The following is a 25,908-nucleotide window of genomic DNA, read 5'->3' on the forward strand; positions in this document are numbered from 1 at the left end:
ATTTGAAGACATTTTGAAGGCTTGAGATTCCTGCTTCAATCTGCGCTGCAATTATCTAATGGCAGATGGAGTTTAATCCGGACAAATGTGAGGTAATGTGGCAAAACATGTGGATAAGGTAGTCAAGAAGGCATACGGCATGCTTGCCTTCATCGGTCGGGGCATAGAGTATAAAAATTGACAAGTCATGCTGCCGATGTACGGAACCTTAATTAGGCCACACTTGGAATATTGCGTGCAATTCTGGTCGCCACACTGCTCGAAGGACGTAGAAGCTTTGGAGAGAGTCCAGAAGAGGTTTTCCAGGATGTTGCCTGGTCTGGAGCGCATCAGCTATGAGGAGAGGTTGGATAAACTCGGATTGTTTTCACTGGAACGACGGAGGTAGAGGGGCGACATGATAGAGGTTTACAAAGTTATGAGCGGTATGGACAGAGTGGATAGACAGAAGCTTTTTCCCAGGGTGGAAGAGTCAGTTACAAGGGAACGTAGGTTTAAGGTGCGATGGGCAAAGTTTAGAGATGATGTGAGAGGCAAGTGAGAGGCAACACAGAGGGTGGAACTTGCTGCCGGGGAAGTGGTGGAAGCAGGTATAATAGCGACGTTTAAGTGGCATCTTGACAAATACATGAATATGATGGGAATAGAGGGATACGGTCCCCAGAGTGCAGAAGGTTTTAGTTTAGACAGGCATCAAGATCGGCGCTGGCTTGGAGGGCCGAATGGCCAGTTCCCGTGCTGCATTGTTCTTTGTTCTTTGTTCTTTGATGATTGGGAGTAGACTGCTGGGGCGCTAATTGGTCAGGGTTGAATTATTCGGTTTTTTGTGTACATGAAATACCTGGGTAATTTTCCATATTGCCGGGTCGATGCCAGAGTTGTAGCTCTGCCACAGTTTTAAGTGGTATGCACTATCGATGTTATACGTGACAGGCATTCTGACCATTTTAAGTGATATGCAGGCTGACCATTTTAAGTGATGTGCACTGCGGCCATTTAAGCTGTAGGTTTTGCGGCCATTTTAAGTGCGATGTAGTGCGACCAGTGCAAGGGATATGCAGTGCCACCATTTAAGGGATATGTAGTGCAACCCTTTTAAGTGACAGACACTTCCACCATTTTAAGTGATTACGGACTGTGGCCATTTTAAATTATATACACTGCCATCATTTTAATTGACATGCCATTCCGCCAATTTAAAGTATGCAGTGCGACCATTTTAAGTGATATGCAGTGCTGTATTTTAAATAAAATGCAATATGGCCATTTGAAGTGACATGGACTGCAGCTCTTTTAAGTGATATGTACTGCGGCCATTTTAAAAGTTATGCAGTGTTACCACTTTCCAATGAGAGCAATTAATTATTGTCATTTTAAGTGTTACATGTCTATGTCAGCGAATATATGAGACGTAACGGGTATGCAATAAGTATAGCTCAAAAAGGATAATAAAGATTTATCAGTGTCATCAATGGTTATAATTTGTTACAAAGAATGATAAAGTGTTATACACGATCATAAAACATTATAAAGATTTGGAAGGTATTAGAGTCTTTCATAAAGGATTATAAACAGTTAACAAGGATTATAAATGTGTCTGAGTATTATAAAGGGATTATAAAGATTATAAATGGTTACAAAGAATTCTGGCTGCCGATGTCATGTCACCATGGCGAACATGCCCCGCCACCAACCTCCCATCATCCTGCGAGCAGGCCACGCCTGCGCTCCCCCAACATCAACATGAAGAAGCGCCTGTGCCCCCACTCCCCCGTTACCATTGGGAAGAGGCGCCCTTTACACTTCCCCGTAACTGTGGCACAAGCTGCGCCCCAACACCCCGTTACCCTGGGAAACTGGCTCCGCCGCCTAATCCCCCAGTAGTATGCGCCATCTCCACTCGAGTCAGCTTGGAAATAGGCCCCGATTCATTCCCCAGTCGCCCTGATAACAAATGGCCCAATACCCTCATCACCTCGGAAACAGGCTCCCGCCTCACTCCCCTATCAACCGAGGGACAGGCTACGCTCGCCTCTTTGCCACTATGGTGACTGCAGCCGCTCCCACTCGGTCACAATGGCGAGAGTCTCTGTCGCCACCTTGTCAACATAGCAACAGACCCTGGCCCTGTTCCGCTACCATATTGATAGGCCCATCCCCCTCTGTCAGCATAACCACAGGCACCATCCCCGAGTCTGTCACCATGACGATTGGCCCTGTCCCCACTCAGTCACCTTAGCGAAAGGCCATCCCTCGCTCGGTAATCTCAGCGTCAGGCTGCGCCCTCCAGCTGCTGGAAATTCGAGTAAAGGGGTAGCACAGCACATTCTTCAACTGCTCTCGGAACTGTGTCTGGGTCACGGCATAGATCGCAGTGTTTGTGCAGCAACTCAGGAGCTGCAGCATGAAGGCCAATTCCCTCTGAAATAGAGGTAGAATTACGGACAAATACCCCAAGCAATCCATCCGCTGCCATATCGAATACACCAGCAGCACTGTCCATAACAGGATGAAATTTCCCGAGATAACTAACAGCAAAATGATGGATTTCCTGCGGCTCTCTATTTCTGGGTCTCTGCGGCTGTCCCCACTTCTGTGAACCCGGAGTCTCCTGCGTGATCTGCTGCTCACTAAAATGTGTCTGACAGTGAAAGCATTGAGAAGCAGAATCACCACAAATGGGACCCCCGGGGTCAAAATGTAATGGAGGAACTCGATTGTTCCCCAGTCCACAGAGAATGCAATATCCGGTGTTACTGCACAGAACCAAGGGATGTTCTGCAGCCAATACCCACCTGTTAACATAAAATACCAGAAGATGTTCTTTAGACAGCTCAGCACAGTCACTGTTCCTAGGACCACTGCCGCTGTTTTCTCTCTGCAATATTTACTTTTCAGCTTCTGGCAACAAATGGCCACAAATCGATCAAAGGTGAAAGTGACGGTGAACCAGACAGAACAGTCTGTGGCTGCATAAAGCAGGACGGCGTGGACATTACACATGGGGATGTCATACAGAAACTGAAACTGTTCCTTGTAAACAATGGGAATGTGCCTCAAAATCAGGTCGAGGATAATGACCAGTAGATCTGCCGCTGCCATGGCCACCAGGTAGCGAGTGACACATTTGGAGAGACCGCACTTTCCCCGAGACAGGATCCCAATCGTCAGCAAGTTAACTGTGAGGAAGGGAAATAAAGAGGGAAATTATATATCAGGCTGGGAGCAACATTACCAGTTTGATTGATTACTTATTGATATTTACAATTGTGTTCCTGTATCCACTGATGTACTGAAACGATCGTACATGAAACAACAAATGGAATGGACTGGAACACAGTGGAAGGCATGAGAGATTCATTGACAAAAGGATGATACTGAAATTGTGAAACTCAATGTTGTTCAGAATCCTTTCCATTCCTCCTTTCCCTCTCTGGTTTACAAACAGTTCCATCTCTAATCTCTCCCAGTTCTGATGAAGGATTACCAACCTGAAACACTAACTCTGTTGCTCTGTCCACAGATGCTACCAGACCAGCTGAATATTTCCAGAATATTTTGTTTGTACTTCAGATTTGCAGCATCTGCAGCACTGAGGCTGAGAGATTCCCTCACCAGTGACAGGCAGCACGGAATTCAATTATTTCAAAGCAATAGTTGGAAATGAATACACTGAAAAGTCAATGAAACAAATAATCTCAATCGTCACTAAGTTAACAGTAATCAGGGGAAATTATCAGGAAACGATACAAAGTTTGGGAGTAAAACCATAATTTGTTACCACATTCAGTATGTAACTAATTATTGTGCCAATGACAGGGATTTCATCTGGAGTCAAGGAGCTGAATTTAGTGGAGCCAGAGGGGTTCCTGATGAGTGAAATCACATCTTGGCAATTTAGAGACAATAGCAGGCGTAATTCAATGGCGCTCGGGCGATTAACTGCCTGGCGCCGTTGTCTGCACCCCTTTAAGAATGGGGATCTCGCTTGGCGAAGCTGCTGAACAATCAGACGGCTAGCAGCACAGTAGTATTGGCAATACCACCGGGAACAGTGAAACTGCCAGTACTACACCAGGCCTGGGTGCAGGACCATGGCTGCAGCCTTAGACCCCAGATAATTATGGCGAGGACGCCGGGCCCAGTCAAGGAGTCGGGCCACTGCCAGTAATGCACCAGGCCTGGGGCGAGGAGCATCGCTAGACCCCGGTCCCAAGGTATGTGTGACGGGGTTGCTTCATCCAATCAGCGATTGGCGGGGTGGGGGGGCGGGGGGCTGGGTGGGGTCATTGCTGGAACACACGATAACTGGGATCAAGACCATCGCTGAATCCCTGAACCTCAGGTCATTGTGGCGAGGATGCTGGTGCCAGTCAGTGTGTGGGGGCGCTGCCAGTAAGGCACGGAGCTGGGACTGGGGTCATGGCTAGAGTCTTGGATGCCAGATAAGTGTGGGGTATGTGCAGCCAATCAGGGAGTGTGGGATAATGCTAGCACCACACCAGGTTTGGGAAAGGCCTGTTGCAGGTGCCATTGACCCCAGGTAATTAGAGCAGGGTTCCCAAGGCCTGCAGGTAGCAGACGGTAGCGAAAGTGGACTGGAAACAGGTCGTTGAAGGTAAATCAGTGTCAGAGCAGTGGGGACATTCAAAGGGGAGATTCGTGGGGTTCCAAGTAAACATGTTGCCAGAAAGAAAAAACGGTGGATGGCCATATCTGGAGCTCCATGGATGTCAAGGAACTTACCGGGTAAGATAAGACAGAAAGGAAAAGCTTATGTCCTTCACCGAGAGCTCAATACTTCAGAAAGCTGGTAGGAGTACATAGAGTGGAGGGGGAAAATCAAAAAGGAAATTAGAAAAGCAAGGTGATAACATGAAAGAATATTGACAAGAAAAATCAAGGTGAACACAAAGATGTTTCCTCTAAACATTAAGAATAAGAGGAAAACTAAGGCAGGAGTAGGGCGCATTAAAGTCCAAAAAGGGAGCCTATCTGTCGGGGCTGAATGTTGTGAATAGATGCGAACTGTCTGTAACTTTTCTTTGATGAACTTGAGCATTAACGTCAACCAGCATTTTCTTTAGCATGTTTTACGTTGTACTTTTATGTTCCACTTGCTAAAATGGGGGAGGGAGATCATGTGGTACAGATTGTCCAAGAGCCTGCAGAATTTGGAACTGAAGCAATTCAGAGAACATCCATTTCGGAAGTCACACCTGCCCAGAAGATGCCACAACCTGTCTGACCCTTCACAGCTCTCTCTCTGAGACCATTTCATAAAGAACAAAAAAATTAAAAAAAGACTCCACTCTTCGAAAAATCCAGCAAAAAAAATCTACAAGAAGCCAAGCTGCAAAAAAAGAAGGAAAAAAAACAGCAGGGAAGCCTGCTTTCTGTTGGTTCCCTCTCCGTCAAAAAGGAGGTGACTTTTCAGTTACATCTGTCTTCACAGAAGAGGGGGATGATTCAGACATTGTAGTTAAGGAAAAGGGTGTGAAGTATGACTGTGATAAAGATAGGAAGAAAGGAAGTATTAATGGGATTGATACTCTTGAAAATGCATAAATCACCAAGGCTGGATGTAATGTACCCTAGGTTGTAAAAGAAAGCCAGGGCGGAAATAGCAGCGAGTGTGTCCATCATTTTCCAGTACTCACTGGATACAGGTGTGGTGCCAGAGGATTGGAGAACAGCAAACATTGCATGTTTGTTTAAAAAGGAAGCGAAAGATAGACCAAATAATTATCGGCCAGTCAGGCTAACGTCAGTAGGGGGCAAATTATTGGAATCTATTCTGAGAGACCGGATAAACTGTAACTTAGAGAGCACGAATTGATCAAGGACAGCCAGTATGGATTCAGTAAGGGAATATTTTGTCTGAGCAACTTGATTACATTTATTGAAGAAGTAAAAAGGAAGAAAGATGAGGGTAGTGTAGTTGTTGTTGTCTGCGAAGATTTTAGCAAGGGTTTTGACAAGCACCCAAATGGCAGACTAAATAACAAAATAAAACCCCATGCGGTCCAGGGAAATGCAGAAAGGTGGTTACAAGATTCGCTCAGTGGCAGGGAACAAAGTTTAAGTGTAGGCAGGAGTTTTTTTGAGACTGGCAGGCTGTTTCCAGCAGCGGTCCGCAATGCTCAGAATTGGATCCTCTGCTTTTTGTGGTAGAAATTAACGATTTGGATATAAGTGTAGGGGGCATGATCAAGAAGTTTGCAGATGCATCAAAAGATGGTCGTGTGGTTGATAGCGAAGAGCATAGGTGAAGACTGCAGGAATGTATCAATGGACTGGTCAGGTGGGTGGAAAAGTGTCAAATGGAATTCAACTCGGAGAAGTGTGAGGTGATGCATTTGGGGAAGTCAAGCAAGGCCAAGGAATACAAATTTAATGGGAGAATACTAAGAGCTGTAGAAGAAGTGATGGACTTCGGAGTGAATGTCTGCAGATCCCACATGACCATACACAGATATGATTTGGTGGAAAATGTAGCTGGTCTGATTAGTAAGTTTGCGGACGACACAAAGGTTGGTGGAGTTGCGGACAGTGATGAGGATTGTCAGAGGATACAGCAGGATATGGATCGGTTGGAGACTTGGGCGGAGAAATGGCAGATGGAGTTTAATTCGGACAATTGTGAGGTAATGCATTTTGGAAGGTCGAATGCAGTGGTAAGTATAAAGTAAATGGTAGAACCCTTAGGAGTACTGACAGGCAGAGAGATCTGGGCGTACAGGTCAACAGGTCACTGAAAGTGGCAACGCAGCTGGATAAGGCAGTCAAGAAGGCATACGGCATGCTTGCCTTCATGGGTCGGGGCATAGAGTACAAAAATAGTCAAGTCATGCTGCAGCTGTACAGAACTTTAGTTCGGCCACACTTAGAATATTGCAATAATATAAAAGCAAAATACTGCGGATGCTGGAAATCTGAAATAAAAACAAGAAATGCTGGAATAACTCAGCAGGTCTGGCTGCATCTGTGGAAAGAAAAGCAGAGTTAACGTTTCGGGTCAGTGAACCCACCGAGCCTGCTCCTCCATTCAGTAGGATCATGCTGATCTGCATCTGACTCGAATTCCACACTCGTATCTACCCCTATAATCTTTGATTCCATTGCCTAACAAGAATGTATCTCCACCTACCTTAAAAATATTCAATGGCTCCGAATCCATCAATTTATGAGGCAGAGAATTCAAAAGTCGCACAGCCCTCTTAGAGAAATAAAAGATCCTCGTCTCCGTCCTGAAAGGGCGACCCCGAATTGACAAACTGTGCCCCCCAGTTTTGTACTCACCCACAAGATGAAACAACGCCGCCACATCCTCCTTGTCATGACCTTGCAGGAACTTATAAACTTTTATCAAATGTCCCCCACTTTTCTAACCCCAGTGAAAACAAACCCAATCTATCCAACCTTTCCTCAGAAGACAAACCACTTATTATAGGTATCAATCTAGTAATCCTCCTCTGAATCGCCTCCAATACAGCACATCCTTCCTTAAATAAGGGGACCAAAGCCGCACACAGTATTCGAGATGTGGTCTCGCCAATGCCCTGTATAACTGAAGCATAATATCCTTTCTTTTATTTTCAATTCCTCTCGTAATAAATGATACCATCCCATTAGCCTTCTTTATTACTTGCTGTATCTGCATAATAATCTTTTGTGACTCCTGCAGTACAACGCCTAGATCCCTCTGCACCTCAGCACTATTCAGTGGTTCCGAAGAAGGGTCACTGACCCGAAACGTTAACTCTGCTTCTCTTTCCACAGATGCTGCCAGACCTGCTGAGTGAATCCAGCATTTCTTGTTTTTTTTCAGATTTCCAGCATCCGCAGTATTTTGCTTTTATTTTACTATTCAGTGGTTCCCCGTTTAAGAAATACTCTGCTTTTTGATTCTTCCTGTTAAAATGATCAAATTCACATTTACCCACATTACACTCCATCTGCCAGATTTTTTCCCACTCACTCCCCCTATTTATATGGTTCTGCGACCTCCTTATGTCCTCTTCAGCTCATACTTTTCTACCTATCTTTGTGCCATCTTCAAATTTAGCTAACAGGCTTTCTTTCCCCTCATCTATGTCATTGATATAAATTGTAAAAAATTGAGGCCCCAGCACAGACCCCTGTCGGACTCTAGCCATCGCATGCTGCCAATCAGGAAAGGTGGGACAGTGGCACAGTGGTTAGCACTACAGACTCATAACTCCAGCAACCCGCGTTCGGTTCTGGGTACTTTCTGAGCGGAGTTTGCATGCTCTCCCTGTTCCTGCGTGTATTTCTGATAGGTGCTCTGGTTTTCTCCCACAGCCAAAGACTTGTAGGTTGATAGATGAATTGTCCATTGTTAATTGCACCTAGTGTAGGTAGGTAGGTCGGAGGAAAGGTGGGGATCTGGCAGCGAATGTAGGATTAGTAGAAATGGGTGGTTGATGGTCAGCACAGACTCGGTGGGCCGAAGGGACTGCTTCAGTGCTGTGATTCACTTATGCATACTCTCTGTTTTCTGCCAGCCAGCCAATCTTCTATAATGTTAACATGTTACCCCCTTCACCATGAGCTCCTACTTTGCGCAATAACACTTTATGTGACACTTTTTCAAGTGCCTTCTGGAAATTCTGGTACAATACGTCAACGGGTTGCCCTTTATCCACAGCGCATGTTACTCCTTCAAGGAAATCCAATAAATTGGTTAAACATGATTTTCCTTTCACAAATCCATGCTGACTTTTCCAATTACCTTGTAATTTCTAAGTGCACAGATGTAGCCTCCTTAATAATCGATTCTAACACATACGCAAGACAGACGTCGAGCCAACTGGTCCATAGCTGTCTGTTTTCTCTCTCCCCCACTTCTTGAATAGAGAGGTTATATTTGCTACTTTTGAGTCAGATGGAACCTTTCCAGAAACAACGAATTTTGAAAAACAAAATAACTCCAACGTATCTACGACCCCACTGGCTACCTCTTTTAAGACCTAGGATGAAGCCCATCAGGATCCGGGGACTAGTGAGCCAGCAGGTCCGTTAGTTTGGTCAGTTCCGCTTCTCTGGTGATTGTAATTTCACTAAGTTCCTCACTTCCTTCCGTCTCCAGGCTTACAGCGATTACTGGAATGTTTTTCGTACCCTCTATAGTGAAGACAGAAGCAAAATGTATGTTCATTTCATCCGCATTATCTAATATTAAGTCCACATTCTCACTCTCTGGAGAACCAACACTCACTTTACTTACTCTGTTCCTTTTTAAATACCTGCAGATAATCTTGCTATCCGTTTTTACATTTCTAGCTAGTTCCCTCTCAAACTGTACCTTCTTTCTCCTGATTAACCTTTTAGTCATTCTCTGCCGTTCTCGTTATTCTGACCAATCAGCTGACCTGACAGACATCTTTGCACAATTGTATACCTTTCCTTAAGTTTGATGCTTTCCTGAACTTCTTTAGTTAAACATGGAAGGTGGGTCCTCGCCTTACATTTTTCCTTTATAGTAGGAATATACTTATTCTGCATTTTCTGAAATATCCCCTTAACTGTCTGCCACTGCTTCTCTATTGATCTATCTCCTAGTCTAGTAACCCAGTTCACATCAGCTAGCTCAACTATCATATCACATAATTTCTCTTAGTTAACTGTAAAATACCAGCATTCGACCCACTCCTATCTCTTTAAAACTGGATGTAAAATTCAATCATATCATGGTGGCTGTTACCTAGAGGTGTCTTTACTCTGAACTCATTAATGAATTGTGTCGCTTTACACAATACCAAGTCGAATAAACTTGCTCTTTGGTTGGTTCCAAAACGTGCTGCTTTAGGAACTATCTCTAAAGCATTCTATGAACTCTTCATCTAGGCTACCATTGCCAATCTGATTTTTTCCAGTTTATGTGCAGATTAAAATCACCCAGGACTGTTCTTGTCCCTTTGTCACAAGCACCCTCTATTTCTTCGTCAATACTTCGTCCGAAACTGTAGTTACTGTTAGGGGGGCTGTAGACCACTCGCACAATTGAGTTCTTTCCCCTACTATTCCTCATCTCTACCCAAATCGATTCTGCATTCTTATATCCTCAACCAATGTCATCTCTAACTATTGCAGCGATGCCATCTTAGGTTATCAGTGCTACCCCTCCACATTGACCTAGCTTCCTATTCTCCTTGAATGTTATATGCCCCTCAATATCGAGGACCCATTCCTCGTCATCCTGCAGCCATTTCTCTGAATTACCCATCAGATAATATGTATTTACTTCATTGCTCACTATCAGTTTGTCTACGATGTTGTGATTGCTATGTGCATTCAGATACAGAGCCTTTATTTTGGTCTTTTTTGTTATCTGTGTAGCATCTAGTCTTGACTGTTGGTATGTTCTTAGGTTTCTTTCGTTCTGTCCGTTTTTACCATTCTCCGACCTTCATTTCCCATGTTACTGTTCTGCTCTCTTGTCTTGGCTCTACCCCTTGATTTGCTACATCTACTAAGGCATGATCCCTCAAACCCCTTTTTTAGTTGAAAACCCTCTCTATTTAGCCAGTTATACAGTTTGCTACAAGACTGGTTCCAGCACGATTTCCGTGCAGACCGTCGCAGTAGTACAGGACCCACTTCCCCCAGTACTGGTGCCAGTGCCCCAGGAACCAAAACCCACCTCACCCGCACCAGTCTTTGAGCCACGTATTCATTTCAGGAATCTTATGTGCCCTCTGCCAAATGGACTTTGCTCAGTTAATACTCCAGAGGTTATTACCCTTCAGTTTCTACTCTTCAATTTGGCGCTAACTCCTCAGGCAGTCTAAGCAGAACCTCTTTTCTAGTTTTACCTATGCCGTTGGTACCTACTTGGACTGCGACAACTGGTTCCACCGGCTCCCATAGAAAGAACCATGGAACCATAGAACCATAGAAGCATTACGGCCCAGAAGGTGGCCAGTCAGACCTTCGTGTCTATGTTGGCCTGGAAGAAAAAAAACTAGAAACTAGCCACCCAATCTAATCCTAACTTCCAGCACTTGGTCCAGAGCCGTGCAGGTTACAGAACTTCAGGTACATGACCAGGTACATTTTAAAATAATTGAGGGTTTCTACCTTCTGCACAGTTCCTCGCAGAAAATTCAAGACACCCACCACGCTCTGGGTGAAAAAGGTTTTCCTCATGTCCCTTCTAATCATTCTATAAAACTCCTTTCATCTGCCCCCTGGTAATTGATATCTCTGCTAGGGGAAACAGGTACTTCCTGTCTACTCTATTTAGGTTCCTCATAATTTTGTGCACCTCAACTACGTCACCTCTCAGCCTCCTCTGCCCTAAGGAAAATAACCCTAACCTGTCCAATCGTTCTTCATAGCTACAACTTTCGAGCCCTGGCAACATATTTTTAAATCTCCTCTGTTCTGTCTCCAGTGCAATTATATCCTTTCTATAATGTGGTGACCAGAACTGTCCGCAATTCTCCATCTGTGGTCTAACCAGCGTTTTATACAGTTCCAACATTACATCCCAGCTTTTGAATTCTATACCTCGGCCAATAAAGGAAAGTATTACGTCTGCCTTCTTCACTATTTTAACTATCTGTCCTGTCACCTTCAGGGACCTGTTGTCAGACATTCCAAGGTCTCTCACTTCTTCTACCGCTCTCACTATCCTCCCATTTATTGTGCATTCCCGTGCTTTATTTGCCTTCCCCAAATGCATTACCTCACACTTATCTGAATTAAATTCCATTTACCACTCTTCTTCCCACTCAACCAAACCTTTGACACCAGTATGGAGTCTACAGCTGTCACCTTCACTTTCAACTACCTGACCAATTTGTGTGTGATCAGCAAATTTCCCAATCACGCCTCTCACATTTAATTCCAAATCGCTAATATATACCACAAACAGCAAGGGACCCAACACTGAGCCCTGTGGAACGCCAGTGGAAACAGGTTTCCATTCACAAATCCATCCGTCGACCACTACCCTTTGTTTCCTGTCCCTGAGCTAATTCTGGATCCAACCGGCCACATTGCCCTGTATCCCATGGGCCTTCGTCTTACTGACCAGTTTGCCATGTGGGAACTTCACAAATGCCTTACTAACGTCCATGTAGACTACATCCACTGTACTACTCTCTTCACGCCTTCTTGTGACTGCCTCAAAAAACTCAATTAAGGTCGTAAGACATGACCTTCCCTTTACAAATCCATGCCGACTATCCCTGATTAATCCGTGCCTTTCTAACTGGCAGTTTATCCTGTCCCTCAGAATACATTCTAACAATTAACCCACCACCAAGGTCAGACTGAACGGATTATAATTATTTGGCCTATCCATCACACCCTTTTTAAATAATGGTACAATTTTCTCAGACTTCCAATCAATAGGTACCTCTCCTATATCGAGTGAGGATTTGAAGATGATCATCAGCGTGCACATCATTTCCTCCCTGGTGCCCTTTAACAATCGTGGATGCAATCCATCCGGTACTGGCGTTTTATCCACTTTCAAGGATGTCAGACCCTCTAGTACTTTAAATACTTGAATAGGAAGGGAATAGAGGGATATGGGCCCCGGAAGTGTAGAAGGTGTTAGTTTAGGCAGGCATCAAGATCGGCGCAGGTTTGGAGGGGCGAATGGCCTGTTCCTGTGCGGTACTGTTCTTTGCTGTTTGTACTTCCTCTGTAATATTTCACACCCCTCCACCCCTACAACGTCTGCATCATCCCTCTTCTTTGCCAAAAAAGAGACAAAAACTCATTAAGATCCTGCCCACATCTTCTGCATCTGCACATAAGCTCACTTGTACATCTCTGATAGGCCCGACCATTACCTAAGTTATCCTCTTGCTCGTAATATACTGATGAAACATCTTTGGGATTTCCTTGATATTACCTGCGAATAATTTTTATGCCCTCACTTTGCTTTTCCAATTTCCTTTGTGACTTCACCCCTGCACTTTCCATACTCCTCAAAGATTTTAAAAGAATCAAGTTGTTTGTGATCATCATATGCCTTCTTTTTCAACTTTAACTTACCCTGTAAGCTTCCAGATAACCAGGGAGTTCGAAATTTGGCAGTGCCACGCTTTAGGGACGTGCCTACACTGTGCCTGTTGAATTTCGTTTTTAAATGCCTCCCACTGGTTTGCAACTAAATGCTCCTTCAAATAACTGTATCCAGTCTACTTTTGCCAGGTCACCTTTCAGTTTCTTAAAATTTGCCTTCCCCCAATTTAGAATTTTTACTTCTGTTTTATCTTTGTCATTTCCCATGATGATGCTAAAACTAACTGTATTGTTCTCAATATCTCTTAAATGGCCACCGACTGTTACTTCCTCCCCTTGCCCAGCATCATTACTGAATATTAAATCTAGAATTGCATTCCCTCTCGTTGGGTTAGTTCCGTGCTTGCTAAAAAAAAGTCCTCTTGAACATAATTCAAGAATTTTGTTTCCTCTGTGCCCTTCGTACTGTTTGTATCCCAGTTAATATTGGAGTTGTTAAAATCCACAACTATTAATTCCCAAATAGATTTTGCACTTCGTAATGTGCCGACATATTTCTTCTTCTACCTCCTTCTCACTGTTTATGGGTCTACATTGGACACTTGTAGTAGTGTGGCTGCCCCTTTTTATTTTTGAGCTCCACCCATATGGCCTCATTTGATGATTCATTTAGCATATCATACCTCCTCACAGCTGTTATTGATTCCGTAACTAATAATGCTCCACCCCTCCTTTCTAATCTCCCTCTCTATCCTGCCTGAAATCTCTATATCTGGGGATGTTGAGCTCCCATTCCTGCTCTCCTTTAGCCAAGTTTCCGTTGTAGCAACGATATCAATTTGCCACTTGTCCATATGTGTCCTCAGCTCACCGGTTATATTTACTTTATTCCTTGCATTTAAATAAATAGCCATTGACACTGCCAAATTCCTGTGCTGCGCACTTTTTAACCTTTGCTTCTTCGGTCTTTCAGAGTCACTTGCAAATATCCTGTCTCCTGTTCCCTGCCCTGAAATTGTACTGTCTACGAATGTGCTCAGCTTCCCAGCCCCATGCCAAGCTAGTTTAAACCATCGCCAACAGCACAAGCAAACCTTCTGGCAAGGATATTTGTCCCAGTCCTGTTCAGGTACAGAACGCCCGGCTTGTACAAGCCCCATCTTCCCCAGAACCGGTCCTGCTGTCCCAGAAATCTGAAGCCATTCCTCCTGCACCATCTATCCAACCACGCATTCTTCTGCTGTATTTTCCCTTTTCGACACTCACTATCACATGACCTTGGGAGTAATCCAGCGATTACTACCTTTGTAATCCTGCTTGCGAATCTCGTTCTGAACTCCCTGAACTCAGCCTGCAGGGTCTCATCCCTCTTTCTTCCTCTATCATTGGTACCAATGTGGAGCACGACCACTGGCTGTGCATCCTCGCCCTCCAGAATTCCCTGTAGCCCCCCGGTGAGATCCATGACCCTTGCACCAGGGACTCAGCATGCCATCCTGGAATTACATCTGCGACCACATAAACACCTATCTGTTCTCCTAACTATAGAATTCCCAATCACTCTTGATCTCTTGCCCTTTCTCCCTACTCACAAAACAGCTAGGCCACACATTGTGCTCTGGTCATGACTATCGCTGCACTCTCCAAACTGCTTCAGAATGAAGGTATCGTAGCTGTCCCAAGGGTAGTGGGCATTCACCAACATGATGTAGTAGGCATGGTTACACACCAACTGCACATTAATGGAGTGAGAGTTGTTTTCAGCTCCTGCAACTCTCCCCGTTGACACGGGGAACCCGCAGAGCCACCTGCACCATCTGGGATCCCGCTATCCTGACAAAGCCACGGAACCTCTCATCCCGCTTCTCCCTGCTGAGGGAGAAGATTATGACATAGATGGCCACCTTCACCTCTCGGAATTATCAGGGCGACACACAGGTGAGCTTAACGTCAGTGGTAAATACGGTTTTAGGAACAATCATTACGGGGAAAAAGATCAACATACACTTGGAGAGGTTTGAGTTAATTAAGAATTGTCAAAACGGATTTTTCAAAAGGCAAATCATGCTTTACTAATGTCATTGAATTTTCTGATGATGTAACAGTGAAGCTTTATGAAAGGAATGCGCTGGATGCTGTTTATATTGATTTCGAAACAAAAGTGTTTGACATGGCACCAAATGTGAGCCTCAGATTGGGAAGGCCAATGTCCTAGTGTATCAAAATGGATTTAGGGCAGAAAAAGAGAAATGTGTTAAATGGTTATTTTTAAAACTGGAGAATGGTGGACAATGGCGTTCCCCAAGATCAGTACTGAGACCACTGCTTTTTCTTTGTTGATATATATAAATATCTTGGATAGTGGAATTCAGAGCAGAATCTCAAAATGTGCCTTTTTTCCTATACTTGAAGGAATGACAAACAGAGAGAATGATACAAACCGCCTGCAAAAGGACATAGATAAGCTGGGAGAATTGGCAGAGAAATGGTTCATGGAATTTAAAACAGAGGAGTGTGAGGTGATGCATTTTGGCAGAAAGGATAGGGTGAGGCTATAGAGACTTAATGGCACTGTTCTAAAGAGTGTGCAGGGACAGAAAGGCCTGTGGGTACATGTACATACATCTTTGAAGGTGGCAAGACATACTGAACATAGAACATGGAACATAGAACAGTACAGAACAGACCCTTCAGCCCACAATGTTGTGCCGAACCTTTAACCTTTTCGAAGATCAAACTAACTACCTACCCTTCATTCTGCTATCATCCATGTACCTATCCAAGAGTCACTTAAATGTCCCTAATGTATCGGCTTCTACGACCACCGCTGGCAGCGCATTCCACGCTCCCACCACTCTCTGTGTAAAGAACCTACCTCTGAAATCTCCCCGAAACCTTCCTCCAATCACCTTAAAATTATGCCCCCTGGTGATCGCACTTTCCACCCTGGGAAAACGTCTCTGGCTGTCCACTCTATCTATGCCTCTCATCATCTTGTACCCCCCTATCAAGTCACCTCTCATCCTTCTTCGCTCCAATGAGAAAAGCACTAGCTTCTTCAATCTTTCTTCGTAGGACATGCCCTCCAGTCCAGGCAGCATCCTGGAAAATCTCCTCTGCACCCTCTCTAAAGCTTCCACATCCTTCCTATAATGAGGCGACCAGAACTGAACACAATATTCCAAGTGTGGTTGAACCACGGCCTTATTGACCTGCAGCATAACCTCGCAGCTCTTAAACGCAATCTCCCTGTTAATGAAAGCCAACACACCATACGCCTTCTTAACAACCCTATCAACTTGAGTGGCAACTTTGAGCCATCTATGGGCATGGACCCCAAGATTCCTTCTGTTCCTCCACACTCCCAAGAATCCTGTCTTTAAGCCTGTATTCCACATTCAAATTTGACTTTCCAAAATGAATCAGTTCACACTTTTCCAGGTTGAACTCCATCTGCCACCGCTCAGCCTAGCTCTGCATCCTGTCAATGTCACGTTGCAACCTACAATAGCCTTCCACACTATCCACAACTCCAGCAACCTTCGTGTTATGTTCTAAGTTGCTAACCCAGCCTTCCCCTTCCTCATCAAAGTCATTTATAAAAATCACAAAGAGCAGAGTTCCCAGAACAGATCCTTGTGGAACACCACTGGTCACCGAGATCCATGCTGAATACTTTCCATCTACGACCACTTTCTGACTTCTATGGGCCAGCCAATTTTGTATCCAGACAGCTAGCTTTGTCTGAATCCCATGCCTCCTTACGTTCTGAATGAACCTACCATGGGGAACCTGATCAAACGCCTTGCTAAAATCCATATACACCACATCCACTGCTCTTCCTTCATCAATGTGTTTTGTCACATCTTCAAAGAATTCGATACGGCTTGTGAGGCATGACCTGCCCCTTAGAAAGTCATGCTGACTGTCTCTAATCAAACCATGCTTTTCCAAATAATCATAAATCCTGTCTCTCAGAATCCTCTCCAATAATTTGACCACTACCGACGTAAGACTGACTGGTCTATAATTCCCAGGGTTATCTCTATTCCCTTTCTTGAATAAGGGAGCAACATTTGCCACCCTCCAATTATCCGGTACTACTCCAGTGGACAGTGAAGATGCAAAGAACATCGCCAAAGGCGCAGCAATCTCTTCCCTCGCTTCCCGTAATTTCCTTGTGTATATCCCGTCTGGCCCTGGGGACTTATCTGTCCTCATATCATTCATAATTTCCAGCACATCCTCCCTCTTAACCACAACCTGTTCGACCATATCAGCCTGTTCCACGCTGTCCTCACTAACGACAAGGTCCCTCTCACTAGTGAATACTGAAGCAAAGTATTCATTTAGGACCTCCCTTATCTCCTCCGACTCCAGGCACAACTTCCCTCCACTATCCCTGATCGGCCCTACCCTCACTCTGGCCATCCTCTTGTTCCTCACATAAGTGTAGAACGCCTTGGGATTTTCCTCAATCCTACCCGCCAAGACTTTTTCATGTCCCCTTCTAGTTCTCCGAAGTCCATTCTTCAGTTCCTTCCTGGCTACCTGGTAACCCACGAGAGCCCTGTCTGATCCTTCCTTCCTCAACCTTAAGTAAGCTTCCTTCTTCCTCTTGACAAGCTGTTCAACATCTCTTGTCATCCAAGGTTCCTTCACCCTACCATCTTCCCTGCCTCATCGGGACAAACCTATCCAGCAGTCGCAGCAACATTTCTGTCGTGCATTTCCCTGAGAACATCTGTTCCCAATTTATGCTCCCCAGTTCCTGCCTAATAAAATTGTACTTCCCCCTCCCCCAATTAAATATTTTTCCATCCCGTCTGCTCCTGTCCCTCTCCATGACTATAATAAAGGTCAGGGAGTTGTGATCACTATCACCGAAATGCTCTCCCACCGAGAGATCTGCCACCTGGCCTGGTTCGTTGCCAAGCACCAAGTCCAACATAGCCTCCCCTCTAGTCGGCCGAACAACATATTGAGTCAGGAAACCTTCTTGGACACACCTGATAGAAACTGCTCCATCCAAACTATTTTCTCTAAGCAGGTTCCAATCAATATTAGGGAAGTTGAAGTCACCCATGACAACAACCCTGTTGCTTCTGTACCTTTCCAAAATCTGCCTCCCAATCTGTTCCTCCCTGTCTCTGTTGCTATTGGGGGGTCTATAAAAAACTACCAACAAAGTGACTGTTCCTTTCCTGTTCCTGACTTCCACCCATAATGACTCAGTAGACAAACCCTCTTCGACGACCTCCCTTTCTGCAACTGTGATACTATCCCTGATTAGCAATGCCACTCCACCACCTTTTTTACCTCACTTCCTATTCCTTTTGAAACATCTAAACCCCGGAACATCCAACATCCATTCCTGACCCTGTGATATCCACGTCTCCGTAATGGCCACAACATCATAGCTCCAAGTACTGATCCATGCTCCAAGTTCATCACCCTTATTCCTGGCACTTCTTGCGTTCAAATAGACACACTTCAACCCATCATACTGGCTGCAACTTTGCCCTGTCAACTGTCTCACCTTCCTCACAGACTCTCTGCACTCGGTATCCGCCTGTTCAACAGCTAGCCCATCCATTGATCTGCAGCTCCGGTTCCCATCCCCCTGCCAAACGAGTTTCAACCCTCCCAAAGAGCTCTTGCAAACCTCCCGCCCAGGATATTGGTGCCCCTCCAGTTCAGATGCAACCCGTCCTTCTTGTACAGGTCCCACCTTACCCAGAAGGTATCCTAATGATCTACGTATCTGAATCCCTCCCTCCTGTTCCTGTTCTGTCGCCACGTGTTCAGCTGCACTCGCTCCCTGTTTCTCGCCTCACTGGCACGCGGCACCGGTAGCAATCCTGAGAATACTACTCTGCTCGTCCTGCCTTTCAGCTTCCAACCTAACTCCCTATATTCGCTTTTCAGGTCCTCATCCCTTTTCCTCGCTGTGTCATTGGTACCGATATGTACCACGACCTCTGGATGCTCCCCCTCCCCCTTAAGAATCCTGTAGACTCTATCCGAGACATCCCTGACCCTGGCACCCGCGATGCAACATACCATCAGGGAGTCGCGTTTGCTCACACAGAATCTCCTGTCTGTTCCTCTAACCACTGAATCTCCTATCACTATCGCTCTCCTATTCTCCCCCATTCCCTTCTGAGCCACTGGGCCAGTCTCAGCGCCAGAGGCCTGGCCACTGTGGATTTCCCCTGGTAGGTCGTCCCCCGCAACCGTATCCAAAACTGTATACTTATTATTGATTGGGGCGGCCACAGGGGATCACTGCACTGTGCGCCTTTTCCCTTTCCCTCCCCTGACGGTCATCCAGCTACCTTTATCCTGTAACTTAGGTGTCACTACTTCCCTATAACTGCTCTCTATCACCCGCTCAGCATCCTTAATGATCCTAAGTTCATCCAACTACAGCTTCAGTTCCCTAACACGGTCTGTGAGGAGCTGGAGTTGGGTGCACTTCTCACAGGTGACGTCAGCAGGGACACCAGTGGTGACCCTCACCTCCCACATCCTGCAAGAGGAGCATGCAACTGCCTAGCTTCCATCCCCTCTGCACTAAATTGACAACAGAGATTTAAAAAAAGGAAAACCTTACCTTACCAAACCCTCTACGCAACAGTCCTTTTTTTTTTTTAGGAGGAGGATGGGTAGGAGACACTGCAGATGTAGTGTTTCGGGTTTCGCCACTGCCCGAATATATAAGTTTACTTACCCAGCAGTCCCCGTGTCCGCCGAGACAAAAGGTAAGTTATTTTAAAATGAAACTCACCTTCGCAGTGAGAGAATTATTATTCAGCATCCGGGATCTTCGGCTTCTCAAATGCAGGCATAATGTGCAGAAGCAGGGATGTTATGCTGAATCTTTATGCAACTCTGGCGAGACCCCAAGTGGAGTATTGCATCCATTTATGGTCACCTCACTTTCGGAAGGATGTAAGAATCCTTGAGAGGGTGCAGAGGAGATTTATCTGAATAGTTCCAGGGATGCAGAGTGTGGTGGTGGGGGCGGGGTGGGGGGGTGGGGGTGGTTGGGACAGCTTAGTTAAAAGGCTAGGTTGGAAAAGCCAGCGTTCTTCTCCCGGAGCAACGGAGATTGAGAGGAGATTTATTAGAAGTGTGCAAGATTATGGCAGAATCATAGAGAATCACGAGTTGATGCAGCACAGAAGGAGGCCATGCAGCCCATTGTATATTCACTGGCTTTCTGAATTAGCAATTTACTTAGTACCATTTCCCTGTCTTTTCACCATAACACTGTACATATTTCCTTTCCAGGTAACTGTGCAATTACCTTTCGAAACCTCAAGAGGACCTACCTCCAGCGCGCTCTCTGGCAGTGCATTCCAGATCTCATTCGCTCGCTGAGTGAAAACGTTTTTCTCATGTTACCATTGCTGCTTTTATCAAATACATTAAATCTGTGTTCACTAGTTCTTAATCCGTTCACGAGTGGGAACAGCTTCTTCCGATCTCCACTGTCCAGACCCCTCACGAGATTGATAGGTTTAGCAACGTTCGACAAGGAAGAGCTGTTCGCATTAACTGATTGAAGTTTTTTGCAAGTGATGGAGGGGGAATATGAAGAAGAACTGTTTTACACAGCGGATAGTAATGACCTGGATCTTGGTGTCAATGAGGCTGGTGGAAGCAGAGACAAATCAATTATGTTAAAAGGAATCTGGACGGGGCCTTGAAGGAAGTGAACTTGCAAGGCTATGGAGATTTAGCGGGGGAGTAGTACTGACTGAGGCTCGACAGAAAGCCAACATAGACTCTATGGGCCGAGTGGCCTCCATTTATGTCGTAAATGACTCTATGATGATATCGCTGTCTAAGAATCTATGTTGGATATGCCACTTGATCTTGCCTGCAAAGATCCGGATGCATAGAAAATCAATGTAACTGTGACCTTTACGGCCTCTGGCACCTCCGTCCTCAGCTCTGTGACCACCTCCTTGTTGAATTGGAGTCACGTCACGCACTGCTCCTGGGTTAGGTGTAGATAGAAAAAGTTCTCTTGGAAAACTCGGGGTGGGTAGGACAGAGCCCGCACCCCCCCCCCCCTTCCTAATTGCAGACATTCCTCTCTTCAGCCTATGCTTCTTGTGTTGGTGAGTTTACAGACCCAGAGACAGTCCAAATACAGTCTCTATATCTCGTCCAGATTTGGGTCAACAAATCCTCTGGCCTCCCTGAATGTCTGCAGCAGCTCACAGCACAACCTACAGAAAACCATCCACAGCATTTCCACTAACTTTATAATAGCAGACGTAAGTCAAAGGCCCATCACCTGTACATTGAATGACCGGTCCTCTTAAACATCACTGGAGAGAGTTCCGCGTGCTGCTGAATGTATGGTCAGCTGAGAGTGACGAACACAGGCGGTCAGTGGACATGCACAGCTTCCGTAGTGTCCACACCAGCGGCGCTGTAGAGCCAAATATCACAGCCAGGAAAGAGGGAAATGGGGAAAAAAACGCTTTTAAAAGGGCCACGGTGGAAATGGCCGAAGGCTCATCATTGATCCAAGCTTCCAGTAGTGCTGTCGAGCTGAAAATCACAGTCAGGGTCGGAAAGAGAGGAAAATAAATTCACATTCAAAAGGATCTGGAAAAAGACTTGAAGGCAAAAGATTTGCAGGAATATGGAAAATGGAGCGGGAAATGGGACTAATTGGAAGGCTTTCAAACACCAGATTGGCAATTTTAAAATTAAGGTGCTTCCAGAGCGGGAGCCGATTTGAGCACAGGGGTAATGGGTGATCAGGAATAGATGTGAGTTAGGATGCAGGCAGCAGAGGTCTGTATGGTCTGTGGTATGTTGAGGATTAAAACTGCGAGAGTGACCAGGATAGAAGGAAATAGTTAAGTGTGGATTTAACAAAGGCATATGTGAGGGTTGATGCAGCAGATGGGCTGAGGCAGAGCCGGAGATAGGCAATATTACATGGAAGGAAATACGCAGGATTGGCGATGGAGAAAATATGGATTTGGAACTCAACTCAGGGTTAAATAGAACGCAAACAGACTGGCTCAGCCTCGGACATTGGTCAGGGAGGGGTAAGTCGATCAAGGATAGGGGCAGAGTTTCTCACAGAGACTGATACGACTGGCTTCAGTCTTCGCAGTTGTAAATTACCGCAACATTATTGCAGTGAAACAGGGTTTACAGATCCCGTAGCTGGAAATAAAGAGTTACCAGGAGCAGCAACAATGAGAGAGTAAATCACAAGAACTGTATGACAGTCAGGCATGGTTTAGAGAGCTGATAGCTGGAGATAGAGATTCACCAGGAATAACAACAGCAGCAAGGAAGGCAGAGTAAATGATAAGAACAGTAATGCAGTTAAACATGGTTTATAGAATTAAAAAACAGACAGAGACACTTACCAGCGACACCAATAATAGCCAGCATGGGATAGTAAATGTATTGAACAAACAAAAGTATGTAATAGATCCAAGCAGCTAATGATAACGAATCATAATATGTCGAAAGAATGTAAATATTGGAAAATAAACTCCTGCCCATTGTTCTAACATTCCAATCTATTGTTATCAGTTTCTGAACGTTATTCTCCCTCTCTCTGGAGCCAATGATCCCTGTTAGTGCCAGGAGTGCTGCTCCCACTGGCACGACGTAATGAAACACTGAACTGAGTCCCTTATTAATAGAAGAGGGAAACCCTCCAGTGAATAATTAGGCTTGATGCAGACTGGCATTAATTAGAGTCACTGAACAAACAGATTCAGTTAACTCCTTTCAATCGAAAACATTTTGTCCAACAATAAAGTAGAACATTTACCCGATCTGGATGATATGAGGGTTGCTGAGGCAAGGAATGGTGGACTTAGTGGAGGCAGTGTCCAGAATCATTCAATCATCCACGGATATGGGAGTGGAGAGAGGGGACTGGTGGGTTTAAATGTTCGACACAGTTTTAAAAAAAATAGAGAGCTGGAGTAAACCCCGTAATTACTGGCCACTCAGTCAAACGCTGCCGGTGGTGCAATTTCTACAGTTCAGAACCCAGGACGAAACAACTAGTGGCTTGAAAAACATGAAAAAATAAAGGGCACGGAGCAAAGATATGTTAATGACAATTCATGCCTGGCAAACTTCGAGAACAACAACTTATAGTTGTACACTGCCTTTAATGTAATAAGACATTTCATGTTGCTTCACAGGGGCATTATCCGAACATACGAATTAACAAGTGAAGTAGGCGTTTTGGCCCCTCGAGCTTGCTCTGCCATTCAAACAGATGTTGGCTGATCTGTTTGTGTTTAGAATTCCAGACTCCCATCTACCCCGATAACCCTTGATTCACTTGCCTAACAAGAATCTTTCTGCATCGGCCTTAAAAATATTCAATGACCCCGCCTCCACCACCTTCTGAGGCAAAGAGTTCCGAAAGTCGCAGAAGAATCCAATATGAGATATTCGGTCAGATGAGCAATAGCTTGGTCAAGGAGGAAGGTTCGAAATAGTGTCTTTTTGGAGAAAAGAGTGGCAGAGAGGCAGTGCCAGTGGAGTAGTATTAATGTCACTGAAATAGTAATCCACAGGCCCAGGCTAATTCCTTGTGTTCAAGTCTCACCATAGCAGATGGTAGGAATTTAAATATAATTAATCAATTCAAATAAGAATACAACTTGGAATTGAAAGCTAGTCTCAGTGATGGTGCCATGAAACTTTTGTAAACAATTTTTGACTAAAGTCCGTCTGGCAAGGAAATATGCTGTTCTTGCCTGGTCTGGCCTACATGTGACCCACAGTAATGTGGTTGACTCTTAACTGCCCTCTGAAATGCTCAAGCAAGCCACTCAGTTGTCAAAGGCCATTATGGATAGGCAACAAATTCTGGCCTTGCCAGCGACGCCCACATCCCATGAAACAATGAAAAAAATGCATAAGGGTGGTTATTCCAGAGCTTTGAGCCGAGGCAGCTGAAGGCCTGGCTGCCAATGGTGCAATGACGAAAATTAATGATGCAAAACAAGCCAGGATTAGAGGAATGCTGATATCGCAGACTGATATCCAGCAGAAGATGATCTCAGACCGAGGTGAAGTCGCGCTCTTCTACTGAGGTGGAAATATGTAGTTGTCGTCAGGACATGACTATGTGGTTGGAAGAACATTTCGTGATCAAAGAAGACACCAAGGTTGCAAACAGACGGGCTTACTTTCAGGAAGAGGGATGGAATCGAGAGCAAGGGAATGGAATTTGGAGTGGCGAGTGAAAACAATAACTTCAATCTTCCAAATGTTTAATTGGAGGAAATTTCTGCTCATCCAAAACTGAGTATTTCCAGCACTTTCTGTTTTGATTTCAGATTTCCAGAATCGTCAGTATTTTGATTTGATTCCACTACCAACCTTTCTCCAGCCCAAAATGCATCCATTAATCGCTACTCTCTGTTTCCTGTCACTGAAACAATTTAGTTTCATGTTGTTACTGTCCCTTTTAATTTGATGATTTTTTATTTGATCAAAACTTTGCTCACAAGGCAGTTGTGTGGCACTTCATCAAATGGTTTTTGGAATTCCATTTACACCACATCAACAGCCTTGTCTTCATCAAGCTTCCTTTTTAGCTCTTCAATAAACTCGAGAAAGTTAGTTGAACATCATTTTCCCTGAACAAATCCATGCTCGTTTTCCTTAATTGACCCACATTGTCCATGTGCCTATTAATTTTATCCAGAATATGACACCAAAGTTGCAAACAGAATGTCTGAATCTCAGACTGCTACCAGGGAGAGGGATGGAATCAGTAGCAACGGAACAGAGCTGGAGTGGGGAGTGAAAACAATGGCTTCAGTCTTCCCAATATTTAATTGGAGGAAATTTCTGCTCATCCAGTACTGGATGTCGGATAAGTAAGTTTGCAAGTTCTTCCTGTGTCTGTATGGGTTTTCCCCGGGTGCTCCGGTTTCCTCCCAAAAGACAAAAGACTTGCAGGTTGATAGGTAAATTGGCCCTTATAAATTGTCACTAGTATAGGTAGGTGGTAGGGAAATATAGGGACAGGTGGGGATGTTTGGTAGGAATATGGGATTAGTGTAGGATTAGTATAAATGGGTGGTTGATGGCCGGCACAGACTCAGTGGGCCGAAGGGCCTGTTTCAGTGCTGTATCTCTAATCAAATCTAATCAATCTGATAATTTAACAACAAATTGAGGAATGGAGAGACGTGGTGGTGAGGTACACGTGATGGAATTCTTTGATTAAACATGCGAGAGTGTTTTTGAGGGTGGTATGATTGAAGTTATATATGTGGACTTCTAAAAGGCGTTTGATCAAATGTCATTCAATAGAAAAGTTACGAAAACTGACCACTATGGTATAAAGGGACAATAACAGTGTGGATAAAACACCAGCTAAGGAGCAGAAAACAGAGAGAAGTGGCGAAATGGTATTGTTCAAACTCGATGGGAGTATGCATTGGTATTCCACAGGGTTCAGTACTAGGACCAATTCTATTTTTGCTCCTGCAAAACCGGGATGGGTAAAGCAGAGCCCCTTCCACCTCCCTCTTTGCAGAACATCCCGTCTCTGCAGGCTCTGCTCCATTTTTTGGTCATGTTACAAACCCAGAGCCATTGTAACTACAGTCCCCATATCTTGTCTGGAGTTGGGACACCAAATCCTTTGTCCTCCCTGAACGTCTGCAGCAGCTCAAAACACAACCTCCAGAAAGCCATCCACAGCATCGCCAGTAACGTTACAATATCAGAACTAAGACAAAAGCCCCTCGCCTGCAAGTTGGATGCCTGGTCCTTTCAAATAACACTAGAGGGTTCCTCGTTCTGCTGAATGCATGTTCAGCTGCGATTGACGATCACAACCGGTCAGTGGACATGTAAAGACCAAATTTCAAA

General features: G+C 44.8%; 1 protein-coding gene across 1 annotated transcript; it reads right to left on the bottom strand.

Annotated features, from left to right (window-relative positions):
• Positions 1–2,235: 2,235 nt before the first annotated feature.
• LOC137363365 (probable G-protein coupled receptor 139) lies at positions 2,236–22,554 on the bottom strand. The gene is made up of 2 exons (XM_068027217.1): positions 22,416–22,554; positions 2,236–3,179 (listed from the first exon to the last, which is right to left on the bottom strand). The coding sequence occupies exons 1-2, from the start codon at positions 22,552–22,554 to the stop codon at positions 2,236–2,238; spliced, it is 1,083 nt and encodes a 360-aa protein (XP_067883318.1).
• Between the last annotated feature and the right edge of the window lie 3,354 nt (positions 22,555–25,908).

The sequence above is a fragment of the Heterodontus francisci genome, unplaced genomic scaffold (assembly GCF_036365525.1).
Source record: "Heterodontus francisci isolate sHetFra1 unplaced genomic scaffold, sHetFra1.hap1 HAP1_SCAFFOLD_128, whole genome shotgun sequence".
Taxonomy (NCBI): domain Eukaryota; kingdom Metazoa; phylum Chordata; class Chondrichthyes; order Heterodontiformes; family Heterodontidae; genus Heterodontus; species Heterodontus francisci.